Source organism: Sus scrofa, chromosome 9 (genome assembly GCF_054392235.1).
Source record: "Sus scrofa isolate SSC_HxYL_T2T_F1_AM1 chromosome 9, Sscrofa_HxYL_maternal_Yorkshire_Landrace_v2.0, whole genome shotgun sequence".
Lineage (NCBI taxonomy): Eukaryota > Metazoa > Chordata > Mammalia > Artiodactyla > Suidae > Sus > Sus scrofa.
Genome location: NC_139391.1, coordinates 91,659,396 through 91,675,598, shown reverse-complemented (window position 1 = coordinate 91,675,598; position 16,203 = coordinate 91,659,396). Strand labels below are relative to the sequence as shown.

Here is a 16,203-nt window from a genome sequence, read left to right as displayed (position 1 = left end):
CCCTGCAGCATGTTCTTCATTAAATTCTGTGATGTCTGTTCTTATATGGGTGTTTCCTTGCCTTAAGGTTATCACTATTATCATTTTAAAGTAGCCTAAATTCATAGCATTTTGGCATTGCTAATAAATTTTGAAAGCAATCTCTCTTTTTTTTTTTTTTGAGTCTAGCTGATAGTTGTCTGTATAATTCCTATTAATTGTTTGGGGGCAGATTTTAGTTTAATATTTGTTTTCATACTTGCACAGTCAGACTAGCTATCTGGATAGCTGAAGCTTTCTGGTATTGGAGTTTATAGAAGTTCAAGAAATGCTTGGATGAGGTGAGATTTGTGACTGCATCTGCATATGTACAAAATAGTGAATTGAGGGTGAAAAAAAATTAATTTCTGTCATTGCTATTGAGTTATTAGATAATTCCAGTGAGTAGTAGATTATGATTGTTTTCTTATCCAGCCTCTCACTGTTCCTTCAATATAGGAGTGTGTTTGTCAGATGACATACTGAAGTATGAACATGGTGGTAAATACCTCAGTTCAATTTCATACTTATATTTTAGATACTTTGGAAAGAGGTTCAATAGTATAAATGTAGTTTTAGATCATTTGCATTTACTCTTTTTAAATTTTTTTAATTAAAAAACTTTTTTTTGTCTTTTGGCTTTTTTAGGGCCGCACCCGCGGCATGTGGAGGTTCCTAGGCTAGGGGTCTAATCAGAGCTGTAGCTGCCAGCCTATGCCAGAGCCACAGCAATGCCAGGTCCAAGCTGTGTTTGTGGCTATACCAGAGCTCATGGCAGCGCTGGATCCTTAACCCACTGAGCAAGGCCAGGGATCAAACCCACAACCTCATGGTTCCTAGTCGGATTCGTTTCTGCTGTGCCATGATGGGACCTCCTGCATCTATATTTTTTAAGATCTTTGTTTTCTCACTTTTTACTGGAGCTAGAGTCTCATTTTGCATTCTGTTTTTAGTCACATTTCTGTAATAAGTTATCTATAATTGTTTTTCAAATTTTCCTTTATATTTTACAAATAGTCACTGCATACATTGCTTTTAAAGATCACTAGGTAACACTCTTCTCAATAAAACTAGAGGGTCTTGTTGCTTTTCTTTCTAGCTTTTGATACAATTGCCTTACTTTTTCAAGATTTTAAAATTCTTTTTTTTTTTAAGAATTCATAATGATTTTTATTTTTTTTATTATAGCTGGTTTATAGTATTCTGTCAGTTTTCTACTGTATAGCATGGTGACGCAGTTACATATACAAGAATACAGTCTTCTTTCTCACATTATCATGCTCTATCATAAGGGACTAGACATAGTTCCCAGTGCTATAAAGCAGGATCTCATTGCCTATCCATTCCAAAGGCAATAGTTTGCATCTGTTAACCCCAAGTTCCAATCCATCCCACTCCCTCTCCCTCTGCCTTGGCAACCACAAGTCTATCCTCCAAATCCATGATTTTCTTTTCTGTGGGAAGTTTCATTTATGCTGTATGTTAGCTTCCAGATATTAGTGATATCATGTGGTATTTGTCTTTCTCTTTCTGACTTACTTCACTCAGTATAAGAGTCTCTAGTTCCATCCATGTTGCTGTAAATGGCATTATTTCATTTTTTATGGCTGAGTAGTATTCCATTGTGTATATATATACCACATCTTCCTAATCCAGTCATCTGTCTATGGACATTTAGGTTGTTTCCATGTCTTGCCTGTTGTGAATAGAGCTGCAGTGAACATGCGGGTGAATGTGTCTTTTTCAAGGAAAGTTTTGTCTGGATATATGCCCAAGGGTGGGATTGCTGGGTCATATGTTAGTTCTATGTATAGTTTTCTGAGGTACTTCCGTACTGTTTGCTATGGTGGTTGTACCAGCTTACATTCCCACCAACAGTGCAGGAAGGTTCCCTTTGCTTTATACCCCCTCCTGCCTTTGTTATTTGTGAACTTATTAATGATGGCCATGCTGACTGGTGTGAGGTGGTACCTCATGGTAGTTTTGAATTGCATATCTCTAATAATCAGTGATGTTGAGCATTTTTTCATGTGCTTGTTGGCCATCTGTATATTTCCTTTGGACAAATGTCTGTTCAGGTCTTTTGCCCATTTTTCTATTGGGTTGTTGGCTTTTTTGCTGTTGAGTTGTATGAGTTGTTTGTATATTTTAGAGATTAAGCCCTGGTCACTTGCATCATTTGAAACTCTTTTCTCCCATTCTGTAGGTTGTCTTTTTGTTTTCTTTTTGGTTTCCTTTGCTGTGCAAAACTTGTCAGTTTGATTAGGTCCCACTGGTTTATTTTTGCTTTTATTTCTGTTGCTTTGGGAGACTGACCTGAGAAAAATTTGTAAGGTCGATGTCAGAGAATATTTTGTCTATCTTCTCTTCTAGGAGTTTGTTGGTATCTTGTCTTACATTTAAGTCTTTCAGTCATTTTGAGTTTATTTTTGTGCATGGTGTGAGGGTGTGTTCCAGTTTCACTGATTTACATGTGGCTGTCCAGTTTTCCCAGCACCACTTACTGAAAAGACTGTCTTTTCCCCATTTTATACTCTTGCCTCCTTTGTCAAAGATTAATTGACCACAGGTGTCTGGATTTATTTCTGGGTTCTCTACTCTGTTGTATTGGTCTGTATGTCTGTCTTGGTACAAGTACCACACTGTCTTGATGTCTGTGGCTTTGTAATATTGCCTGAAGTCTGGGAGAGTGATGCTTGGTTTTTGTTCCTCAGGATTGCTTTGGCAATTCTCGGTCTTTTGTGGTTCCATATAAATTTTTGGATTGTTTGTTGTAGTTCTGTGAAAAACGTCATGGGTAATTTGATAGGGATTGCACTGCATCTGTAGATTGCATTCAGTAGTATGGCCATTTTTATGATATTAATTTTTCCAACCAAAGGAGCATAGAATATCTTTCCATTTCTTTGGATCTTCTTTAATTTCCTTGATTAATGTTTTATAGATCTTGGCATATAATTATTTCACCTCCTTGGTCAGGTTTATTCCCAGGTATTTGATTTTTGGGGGTGCAATTTTAAAAGGTATTGTATTTTTGTATTCCTGTTCTAATATTTGATTGCTAGTACACAGAAATGTGACTGATTTCTGAATGATCACACAAAATCTGTGGGATGCTGCAACAGCAGTGCTCGGAGGGAAATTCATAGCAATACAGGCTTTCCTCAAAAAAGAAGAAAAATCTCAAATTGATAACTAACCCACCCCCTAAATGAATTAGAAAAAGAAGAACAAACAAACCTAAAGTCAGCAGAAGGAAGGAAATCATAAAGATTAGAGAGGAAATCAATAAAATAGAGATTCAAAAAACAATAGAAAAAATCAGTAAATCCAAGAGCTGGTTCTTTGAAAAGGTAAAATTGACAAACCTCTTGCCAAAGCCACCAAGAGGAGGAGAGAAGAAACCAAAATAAAATAAAAAATGAAAAAGAAGTCACAATGGATACTACCAGAAATACAAAAAACCATGCTAGAATACTATGAACAATTTATATGCCAACAAATTTGACAACCAGAAGTGGACAACTTTCTAGAGACCTACAGCCTGCCAAAACTGAATCAAGAAGAAACAGATCAACTGAACAGACTGATCACTAGAAATGAAATTGAATTTGTCATAAAAATACTCCCTACAAATAAAAGTCAAGGACTAAATAGCTTCACAGGGGAATTCTATCAAACGTACAAAGAGGAACTTATACCCATCCTCAAACTTTTTCAAAAGGTTGAAGAAGAAGGAACACTCCCAAAGACATTCTATAACACCACCATCACCCTAATTCCAAAGCCAGACAAAGATACCACCAAAAAAGAAAACTATAGGCCAATATCTTTGATGAGTATAGACGCAAAAATTCTCAACAAAATATTAGCCAACTGAATCTAAGAACATATAAAAAAGATGATACACCATAACCAGGTGGGATTCATCCCAGGTGCACAAGGATGGTTCAACATATGCAAATCAATCAACATCATACACCACATTAACAAAAGAAAAGTAAAAATCCACATGATCATCTCAGTAGATGCAGAAAAAGCATTTGACAAAGTCCAACAGCCATTCATGATAAAAACTATTACCAAAGTGGATAGACAGGGAATATACCTTAACGTAATCAAAGCCATTTATGACAAAATCACAGCAAATGTAATACTCAGTGGAGAAAAGCTGAAAGCCTTCCCACTAAAATCTGGAACAAGACAAGGATGCCCACTCTCACCACTGTTATTCAACATAGTACTGGAAGTCCTAGCCACAGCAATCAGACAAACAACAGAAATAAAAGGCATCCAAATAGGAAGAGAAGAGGTAAAACTGTCACTGTGTGCAGATATAGAAAACCCTAAGGACTGAACCCCAAAACTACTTGAACTGATCAACAAATTCTGCAAAGTAGAAGGATATAAAATTTTAAAATTCTTTAAAAAACTATTGTCTTTATCAGATTGTCTTTCAAATATGGAAGTCTTTGTTAAAGTGCGTACATTTAGTATTTGTCCTTTTATTTTTTCTTTAAGACCTTAAACATGTATGTGTAGAAGGATATACTCATGTCCATATTTCTTATATGGATCTTTCTCTTCTGGTTGTGGTTCTCTACCTGCTTTGTTCATTCATTCAACAAGTATTTATTAGATTCTTAAAATATTTGGAAGCATAATACTTAACATTTTTAATAAATTGTTATTTCTGTCAGACAGACTTATGTATAAATACTAAAGGCAGCATAGTCTAGTGGTTAAGAGCACATTTTTTTGTCTAAATTGTTTGGGTTCAAATTCTGGCTGTCACTTAATAGTTGGGTAAACTTGGATGAATTCCTTATTTTCTCTGTATCTCAATTTCCTAATCTGCAGAATGGGATAATAATAATAATAATTGTCTGTTGGGTTGTTATAATAATAATACTTGTCTGTTGAGTTATTACCAGTTGCATTAGTAATTACATGGTGGGCATTACTTATTAGTGTTTCTTCAGTAAAGATTTATTTTACTAATTGCACTTCAGAGCCTCTTTGAGTCTAGATCCCATCCATGTTCCTAACATCTTTATGATAGGAAGTAGAGCATACTTAAGGAATGTGGTCCGCGGACTAGAGTGTACTGACGCCTTCATTGAGAAATCTCGTTTTAAAAAATATTGGCTAGTTGAGCAAAATACTTAGGGATGAGATTTATTTATATTTTGGTCCCAGTTCCCTGTCAGTTTATGGAATAGCAACATTGTCCTAATGAAAACAAAACCCATTATTTCCACCATAATATTTCACCATCATCTCAAAATACATGTAACCTCTTTGTCTGCTTTTAAAATCAAGTTACCTGTCTTCTCTGCTTCTTTTAAAACAACCCCATTATTCTTCCTAATTGTGTATACATCCTGCCTATCACTGTGACAAATCTGATTATTCTTTTTCAGAATGCTTTCTTACATTCCTTCTTTCCTTTTCTATTTCTTACTATTTTCCTTGTTCTTATTAACTCCTAATTAGTTATGGTTTGTTGCCTAGTTGACTTCTGCTTTCTATTATCCTTTCCTAAACCTATCTTGAACACACCAGGTAATGTCATTCCTTTGTTGCCATTCTAATTCTGTTGAGTGATGGTGATTCTCTCATGTGATGGAAAAGTATTATACATTTTATTCTGCATAGGTCTCCCTCGAAAGAAGTGAATAGTGAATAACAGAGTTAAAGCCTCTGACAGTAAGATGACCCAAGTATTTCTCTAGTCTTATTTTTTGTCAAATCAGGAACACTGATATTAGGTGGGAACGGAATAAAGGACAATTTTGAATAGAAAGTGCAAATCTTAGAAAAATTTTAATGAAAGTCTAGAGAGGTAGGTTTTTTTCCAACTACATTTGCCAATAAAGATTTTTAGCTGTTAGGTGATTAAAATAATTTACTAAGAAGCTATGTAGAACCTACTTTACCTAATTATATACCAAATACAAAATATTTAGTCAGCTCCAAACCTTGGCCACTTTTTTCCCCCTGCAATTCTGGATCAGTATAATCTATTATTAAAAGAGCAATTTATACTTCCGGGCAGCATGGTAGTCCAAACTGCTATGGGAAATCTTTCCTCCCACACATAGAAAGGCTGAAAGCAACAGAATGAAAATAGCTAACGGGAGAAATTTATAGGTGCCATAGACAATGAGGGAAAGTAAATTTATGGAAGTGAAGAAGAGTAGAAGCCAAAGAGCTTATCGAAGCATAAAGACTGCTATCTTGATATTGGTAGCATTTTTGTACTCTTAAATTTAGAAGAGGCAGGATGGGCTAAAGCCAGGGGAAGCTGGAACACTGTCCTTTACATACAGCCTAGCGTCACAAAGGATGACTTGATATGAAAGAAGAACTAGAAAAACTTAGCCTACTGTCAGAGGAAAGAACAAAGGATGTGAATGAAGGTCATGGTTCAGAATGACCCGTATGAAATTGAAAGGCCTGTCTTATATCCCAACATGGGTATATCTGGATTTAGCCATCCCCAAGTAATTATATACCATAGGGTCTCCTAGCCCAAGAGTATCTTAAAAATATTCATAGAGATAAAACTTAAGGCAAGAGTATAATACTGTAAAAAAAAGAACCATTTTACAGTTATAGAAATCAAATGATATAGTTATTGAAATTAAGGTGGATGGGAGTTCCCACCATGGCTCAGCAGTTTAAACTCAGCTAATATTCTAGACAGTGGGGATTCGACCTCTGGCCTTGCTCAGTGGGTTAAGCGTCTGGCACTGCCGCAAGCCTCAGTGTAGGTTGCAGATGTGGCTTGGATTTGGTGTTGACATGGCTGTGGCATAGGCCAGCAGCTTCAGCTCCAATTTGACCCCTAGCCTGGGAATTTCCATATGCTGCAGATGCAGCCCTTAGGATAAAAAAGAAAAAGAAATTAAGGTGAGTGAATGAATTTAGAAATAGACCAAGGTCTTCCTTGCCTGCCTGCTTGCTTCTCTCACAAGCATCCTATCTTAATCTATTTCTTGCCTATCAAATAAATAAATAAATAAATAAACCAGATACAGATGTGTTGAGACTCAGTAAACTTTTGGAGACTTGGAGAGCTCCAATATAATACAACAGAGAATATAATACAACAGAGAAAGAGAAAAAAATGGAAAATCAGAAAGACAAAGAAAATAATTCAAAGTTTATCTCTTAAGATTAGTGCAAAATAGGAATAGGTTTTGATTTTAGAGACTACCTGACTCTGACGATTTGTGGTGATTCAGTAGGACAATGACTTCTGAAAAAAGTTTTCTGAATAAACTACACTTGTGAGTTGTTGAATATCTAAACAGGAAAGAAACTTGCTGAAACAGCAGATAAATCTTATCCCGTAGCTGTTGCTTTCTGTTTAAAGCGATACTAATGGAAATACAACTGAATAGTGAAGGCTGGTACAGAAGGATATTATTTTGTTTCTGTTATTTTTTCTCTATTGAATTTAAGAGACTAATACTGTGCTATGAGGTGGTACTGTGTTATCATAACTAATAATAAATGAAAGTTCTTTGGAAGAGAGTCCAGGGTAGATGTCACTATGTGGTTGGTACGATCATCACAAACTTATAGTTTATTTTGTAATGGGGCCATCCTATATAACACCCTATGGTTGTGAGTACAGAAGATGGGAATCTCTGTCCTTTGGTGACATCCTTTTGTCTCAGTCTTTCATTTCAAATTCTTCATTTCACCTTGTCCTTTTTGTTTGTTTTTGTTCTTCATCTTCCTCCTTTTTGTGTCTTTTGTTCCTCTTTATTTTGTTTTAAATGACTAGTATATGCTGACTATGACCCATATGCTGTGGCAGGCGTTTGTAATGATCATGGCAAGACGTATGCATTATATGCCATCACTGTACACCGGCGCAATCTAAACAGTGAGGAGATGTGGAAAACCTACCGTCGTTATAGTGACTTCCATGACTTCCACATGAGGATCACTGAACAGGTAATGAGGCTTTCAGTTTGTGTACTTTACATTGTTTCCAGATTCCATGTTGGATTTTAAATTGTTCTGAGTGGTGCTAAGGTATTGACAAAAGCTAAGAAAATAAGGTTAAGTTTTTTTTATAATCAACATAAATGTTGGAATGATTTTGATCATGTAACTAATCAAATTTTTACCAGTCCTAACCATTGAGGACTAAAATATCAATGAAAAATTGGAAAATTAAAATAAATGTGTAGGAAGTTCACGTCATGGCTCAGTGGAAACAAATCTGACTAGTATCCATGAGGATGTGGATTTGATCCCTGGCCTTGCTCCATGGGTTAACGATCCGAGCTGTGGCTGGGATCCCACATAGCTATGGCTGTGGCATAGGCTGGCAGCTACAGCTCTGATTCAACCCCTAGCTTGGGAACTTCCATAGGCCATGGGTATGGCCCTAAAAACCAAAAAAAAAAAAAAAGTGTATTTCTAATTTTAAGAGTATGTGTATGTGTGTGTTTTGTTTTGCAGAGGTATTTGGGTTTAATTTCACTGTGAGACATTTTGTGGTTTTTGTTTTTAGCAGTAAAATTTCAGGCTATGGTTATTTTAAATGGCATCCTTTTCCAACAGTGTTAACAGTTAAATCCTTAATCCATTGTTATATGAACAACCGTAAGCTAAATTAAATTTAATAATTTAAACTGGGGAGTTCCCGTTGTGGCGCAGTGGTTAACGAATCTGACTAGGAACCATGAGGTCGCGGGTTCGGTCCCTGCCCTTGCTCAGTGGGTTAAGGATCCGGCGTTGCCATGAGCTGTGGTGTAGGTTGCAGATGCGGCTCGGATCCCGCGTTGCTGTGGCTCTGGTGTAGGCTGGTGGCTACAGCTCCGATCCAACCCCTAGCCTGGGAACCTCCATATGCCGTGGGAGCGGCCCAAGAAATAGCAAAAAGAAAAACAAACAAACAAACAAACAAAAAAACTGAATAACCAAATTAATTTAACCAAATAATGTTTTTAGGGGTCGAGCCACAGCCACTGTAGAAGCAACGCTGAGTAGTTATGTTGTGAACCACACAGGAAGTCTTAACCAAATAATGTTTTTAATTCTTACCACATATAACCCTCTTATTTCATAGAAGTATCAGGACTCCTAAACATAACAAATGTAAGCAAATTATTTCTCTGATATTTTTATTAAGTATTTTTTCTTCTTTTTAACTTAGAAGAAAGTAAATTATCACTGGATAAATTGGATTAGATGATCTAAGAAGTTTGTCTTGAGCATCTTTTATTTCATTCAAGGTTTTTAAATATACAGTTATTATTAAACCAGTAAAATAATAATGACATTTGATTGGCTGGACTAAAGCTTTGAAATAACATTTTATTACTTTAGTAACTGGAAAATAATTTTTTAGTTAGGATAGTGGAAAATACATGATTGACACCACATGATTATCTGATTGAAATATTTTATGAATAAAGTGAGATAAACTTTTAATAGCTTAGGAGTAGTATTTAGAAACCATGTTAGTGTTAACTTCAGAAGCTCATTTTAAGAGGACTGTTTTATATTGTATTTGTAAGAAAGTTCATCACTTCGGATATATCTCTTCTCTTGTCAAATGGATCTTTTCTTCATATTTAGCTTGATTTGTTTGCAGGGTGAAAGAATTTCCCACATAGAGAAATAATTGCCTTATTTACTTTTTCAAATATTACCCATTTGATATTGTTTTAAAATCACAATACCTCAAATATCTCTTTTTATCCTCACACTTCAACCAAATATGAGATACTTTAACATAATTTGAATTTCTGAGAGTAGTTTTATTTATTTGCAAATTAATGGAAATTTGGTATAAGAGGAAATTTTCCTATGTGAATAGTTGTAATTTTTTTACTGCTAGAGACATAGTCACTGCCTATATTAAATGTTCAAGGCTAGGACTTTAAATATTATGTTTACATATTGACAAATATAAGTGAAGAACATACTTTTTACAAACTTTATTGATAGAACAATTCATACAGAAAATTTCCTTTTTAGTACAGCACGAAAATTAAGTGAAATGAATAAAGCATAATTCATTTTTGAAGTGCTCATTGCAGGTAAAGTGGATCTGTTAAACTCACATTGGTATGTGATTACTTAAGTATTAGAATGCTTTATTGAGCTTAAGAAATTAAAAAACTAAGTTCAGGTGAAAATTTAGGTTTAAGGAACATAATAAACATCTGTAAATAAGACTCAGACTATTTGCCTTTTAGCTCCGCCTTATTTATATTTTTAAAAACTCAAATCCTATATAAAAATATGGGGTTATATTTTTGCTATAAAAGAGCACAAGAAAATGAAGTGAGCTATCACCAGTTGGCAACGGTACAACCTGTAGACACAAATTTTGACTCCATAGAGATCTTTAAATATTAAAATTATTTTAAAATAGATTTCATTTTGTTTCTTTGACTTAGTGATGTAAACTTTTTTCCCCAGTCTAAATATATGAACTATCATTTATTTTCTTTTAAGAGTTTTATACTCTAATTTGATATTCATGGATGAAGATTTAGGAGATTAAAAGAAAATAATTTAAATGTTAAATGTATTATTTTAGAAATGGTCTGAATTTTGCCCATTCATTATTCAGCATATACTTATTGAGCTTTTCCTATGTCCCTGGCACTGTTCTTAGTCTTGAGTTTATGACTATGAAAAAGACAGACCAAGTCCTTGCCTCTAGGAGCTTACATTCCAGTGGATAACTATGCTTTCCTGTTTTATTGAGTGAATTGTTTATAAATATACAACATACTGATAAATAAAAAGACTAGTGATTTAAAAACATTAAGTATGCCTTAAGATAACTGAGTAAAAATAGTATTTATGTGCCTAGATAGAAATGAAGTTTGAATCCTGATAAAAAATTTGAAGTGTGCTTTTCTAGAAGTGTATTAGGATCCTAAACCTGACATATTCAGTGTTGAAAGATCTTTGATTTGGAATGTCTATGATTTATATAGTATTTGAGTTCTTTGTGAACATTGAAATATTTTTTAATTTATGTGAGTTCTTTAAATAAATTTCTAATTTCTTTTACATGCCTTTAAAAATATTTCTGTGAATTTTTGGCAGAGGTAATTATATTACTTTTTAGGAAATGGGCTACTGTTTAGTTGTGCTTACACCCCTACTTGTAAATATTCTTTTAAATACCAAGCTTATAAGAAGTTAATATAGGTTATAAATTTTCCCACTTTTTCCTTACTTTTAAAATAGCAATATTTGAGAAAAATTATTAGTAATAGTGCATCTCTTCCGGACAGATAATTTTAAAAGGAGCTTGATAATTTAGACTTTAAGAAAATAATTGTTGGAGTTCCCGTAGTGGCTCAGTGGTTAACGAATCCGACTAGGAAACATGAGGTTGCAGGTTTGATCCCTGGCCTTGCTAATGGGTTAAGGATTCAGTATTGCCATGATCTGTGGTGTAGGTTGCAGACGTGGCTCGGATCCCACTGGCGTAGGCTGGTGGCTACAGCTCCGATTCGACCCCTTGCCTGGGAACCTCTGTATGCCGCTCGAGCAGCCCAAGAAATCGCAAAAAGCCAAAAAAAAAAAAAAAAAAAAAAAAAAAAAAGGAAAGAAAGAAAGGAAATAATTGTTATTGCAACATTTATTTTTTTATTAGTAAGTTTTAATATTTTAAAGTTTCAGAAATAAATCATTGTTTTACTGAGTACTGTTACATTTTCTCAGTGTATTAGTTAGCTAGGGCTGCCATAGCAAAACACCATGAACTGGGTATCTTGAACAACAGAAGTTGATTTTCTCATAGTTCTAGAAACTAAAAGTCCAAGATAAGGTGTTTTGGCAAGTTTGTTTTTTCTTGAAGCCTCTCTCCTTGACTTTTAGATGGCCCCTGTCTTGATGTAGCCTCACATGACTTTTATTTGTGTGCTTGCATCCCAGGTGTTTCTCTGTATGTCCACATTTCCTCTTAAAAGGGCTTATTTTGATTTAATTACCTCTCCAAAGGTTCCATCTTCAAATGTAGTCATAGTCTGAAGTACTGGATATTAAGGCTTCAGCATATGAATTTTGTGGGAGTAAAAGTCAGCCCTTAACAAAATAATGCCTTAATAAACCGGCATTTTACAAAATTGAGTCAGTAGTTTAAGATACTGTGGATAAGTCCTATTCCAGGAAACTGAATGTCTTTTAGTACATCTTGAAAAATATAAATTTACTCCTATAAGGTAGTGATTTAAAAAAAAAATTAATTCATAAAACCAGGTACTCTATATTGGACCTTTCATATTCATTGAGGGCCCATTGAAGACTTCTGTGAACCACCAAACTTGTGATTCCTACTAGAGCATAACATTTTCTCTGTAAATTACCTCTCCTCTTTTCTGTTTTTTTGTGCCTTGGCTGGGGTAAAAGAACTGCTTTTAACTTTCATGCCTAACGTATGCCGAACTTGTTCACCTTACAGCTCCAGGCAACCATCTGATTTACCATTCCATATAATAGTTTATTAGAATCTTCCAGTTTGGGAATAAAAATTATCTTACATCTTTTCATTTCTTCTCTTTAATATCTGCACCAGGGATTAGTTTTCTTTACAGAAGCATTGTCGTTTTTAAACAGAGTGGTTTTAGAAGGCTTGTTGCACTTCTGGATATACATCACACTGAGACTTCTCTCTCAAGTTTCAGATGCTAGGTATTGTTGGCCCAGCACAATCATTCCCTAAATGACTTGCTCTTGCACTGTGTTATTGGCTAGTATGGTTAAAATCTGTGCTTCAGCAAGGTGCAGTAGATCACTACATAGCTGGACTCTTGAAAGTTAAGTCTGTAAGTGTTAGACTTCAAGTATCTACACTTTGTGTCTTTACGAAGATACATGCTTGATGCTTGGTAGCTCTTCAGTTTTTTTTCTTAGTCATTTGTGACTAATTTATGAGTTTATTTTTCATATTTCATGTAGGGGAGGAAATATCAGTGTTGTAATGTAGTTGCATATGTAGAGTTGTAATATAGCTGTAATTTATATTTTGAAATTTGCCATTTATACTTTTAATAATTAGCTATGTGATTAAGTGATTTGAGTTCATTAATATAAAAATCTTTATGAGATTTTTTTTTAACAACCCAGGAATTTGTAACTTTGATTATTAAAAATATATTTGCTAATACTTTATTCATAAGTCAAAGGTTAGGCAAAAAAATTTTTTCTTTACTGTACCTGTGGCATGTCAAATTTCCCAGGCCAGGAATTGAACCCACACCACACCTAGCCGTGGCAATGCTAGGTCCTTAACCCACACAGGAACTTTTAAGCAAAATATTTTTAAAAACCTTTTATTGTGAAAATTTTGAGCTATCTCAAAATCAGAGAGACTGTTAAAATGAAACTCCATGTGGACATCATCCATCTTTATCAGTTATCCACATTTATCATTCTTAGAAAATAACTTCTTTATAATAAATAACAGAATTGTGGTTTATAACAGAATTGTGGTTTAGATGTATTTGGACAATATTTTTTGTATTTTCTGATTTTGACTTAATATAATAAAGTACATTGCAAAATAATCTGTTCAAGATGCTTTTGATATGTAAAGAAATTGTCACTTGGAAAATACTGTTCTCTTTTTGTAAAAAACTAAGATTATTAAATGCATTTTGTTTTCTAGTTTGAAAATCTATCAAGCATATTAAAGCTTCCTGGTAAAAAGACTTTTAATAATATGGATAGAGATTTTTTAGAAAAGAGAAAAAAGGATCTAAATGCATATTTGCAGGTAAGTTTATGTTTATTATTACTCATAGATTTTCATTTTAATATAGCACACAAATATAGTTGATTTCTTTATTAAGAAATGTTTTCACTCTATAATAGTGTGATAGCAGCCATTTTTGAGGTGCTGGGATGTGACATGCAATGTAATTTATAAATATTCTCTGTGTTTACTGATTAACTTAAAAGTTTTTTGGACCCTCAGTGCTAGAAATATATTTGGATGAATACACACACACACACACACACACACACACACACACACACACACAAATATATTTGGATGAATACACACACACACACACACACACACACACACACACACACACACACACACACACACACACACACACACACACACACACACACACACACACACACACACACACACACACACACACACACACACACACACACACACACACACTGGCAGGTACACATCCATTCTTCCTTACTGTAAAGTCTACGTAGTTTATGGTGGACAGTTAAATGTTTCTAATTCACTTTTCCATTGAATATAATTCCCTGTGCTGTAGATTTTTATTCTCAGATAAAGTAAATAACTGCCTGACATGGTCTGGAATGGATCTAAGGCTTCTCAGATTTTGGGATAATTCAAGAGAGGAATTGGTTCAAGGGACTTTTCTCAAGTGTAGCATCCTAATCATGTAGGTTTCTCTTATGGAATAATAAAACCTGTCTCATTAAAGGTAGTTAAGCTGTTAGGACTGTCAGAACTAATTTTGTTTTAGACCTGGTTACCCAAATGCCAGATGTTAATAATATCACTTTATGGTTTTTTATATTAATGAATGGTTTATAAAGTTTTCTCATCTATTAGCTTCCTACTTCATACTTTACAGCAGGAGTCGACAGAGTCCAGTCTGCCACCTGTTTTATGAAGAGTTTACTGTATTATTAGAGCAAAACCACCTATTGAGTTTACTGTTACCTATGACTGTTTTTGCACTACTACTACAGCAGAGTTGAATAGTTGTAGTAGAGATGCTCTGAATCACAGAACCTAAAGTAATTAATATTTGAATGTTTACAGAAAAAAAATTGCTGACCATGCCTTAGTATTTAATGAAACTTAGCTAATACTAGATATTTTGTTCGGAAGGTTTCTCTCTCTCTTAAACATTTATAAGTTTGATTGGGTTTGTTTATAACCATGATTGTAATTCCATGGTGTTATTATTTCCTGGAAGGATAGGAAAAACATATAAATCTCTGCTATCATTCATGTTTATCTTCTGGCTTAAGGCTAAATAGTTGGTATCAATTTATATGACTCTTGTTAAACATTTTGATTTTTTTTTTTTTTTCTTTTTGCCTTTTCTTGAGCCGCTCCTGTGGCATATGGAGGTTCCCAGGCTAGGGGTCTAATGGGAGCTGCAGCCGCTAGCCTATGCCACAGCCACAGCAATGCAGGATCTGAGACGCGTCTGTGACCTATACCACAGCTCACGGCAACACCGGATCCTTAATCCACTGAACAAGGCCAGGGATGGAACCCCCAACCTCATGGTTCCTAGTTGGATTTGCTAACCACTGAGCCACGACGGGAACTCCAAACATTTTGATTTTTTAAAATGTATTAACTTCAATTGCATTAAAATCTTTATCAGTTACTTATAAGATTTAGAAAATAAACACCTTTTTTTGAAATCTGGTGCCATAAATGTATTTTTTAATTGTGGCTGTATTGTATACCTCTTGGCTAATGATTTATTATGTCAAAACATGTTTTATTGAAGGAATTAAGCTAGAATATTAGATTATGTCATTAACAGTGTTAAAGCAATATTTTGTTTTGGGCCTTCTTTGTAACACTTAAAAGTTTTTGTTTGAATTATTTACGTACTTTCTGTTAATGTTGACTTTAGAATTAGAATGTGAATAACAACAATTTACTTATGTAGAACATCTTAATATAAGCTATAAAACCTGGAAGTAGAAAAGTAAGTGACATTTTTTTAGTCTACATTCTTAGCAGATGAAATTATAAATAATAATTAATTCCTAGTACCTTATTAATGTAAGATACCTCTTTTTTTTTCCCGTTAAGTTACTGTTAACTCCTGAGATGATGAAAGCATCTCCAGCTTTGGCTCACTATGTGTGTGATTTTCTTGAGAACAAAGCCTACAGTAAAGGGAAAGGGGATTTTGCTCGCAAGGTAAGCAGACCATTGCATTGGTTTTCTTTATGAGTCTTGTTTTCACACTTGGTTTTCAAAAAAAAAGAAAATAAATTTATATTTATGTGTATGTTTTAAAACTAGAAAATTTTATTAAATGCTCCTTGGCATGTTTATCTTCTGTGCTTTATTAAGCCTTCTATTGATAGGCGTGTCTAATAAGTGTAATCTCCAGCTTTTGTATGTAGATTAAAATCCAGCAGAAGCTTGAAAGG

General features: G+C 34.3%; 1 protein-coding gene across 6 annotated transcripts in view; it reads left to right on the top strand.

Annotated features, from left to right (window-relative positions):
- The window catches only part of SNX13 (sorting nexin 13), a 124,896-nt gene that overhangs the window by 93,668 nt on the left and 15,025 nt on the right, over window positions 1-16,203 (top strand). For 3 of the 6 annotated variants that reach the window (XR_014815924.1, XM_003357459.6, XM_084977176.1), the window contains exons 18-20: window positions 7,850-7,989; window positions 13,682-13,789; window positions 15,857-15,967. Coding sequence is in view for 4 of the 6 variants with exons in the window: in XM_003357459.6 (XP_003357507.5) it covers window positions 7,850-7,989; window positions 13,682-13,789; window positions 15,857-15,967 (359 nt within the window). In the remaining 2 variants the exon portion in view is untranslated. Of the gene's footprint in view, window positions 1-7,816; window positions 7,990-13,681; window positions 13,790-15,856; window positions 15,968-16,203 lie in introns of all 6 variants that reach the window. The other 3 variants (XR_014815923.1, XM_005667667.4, XM_084977175.1) reach the window with 1 other exon arrangement.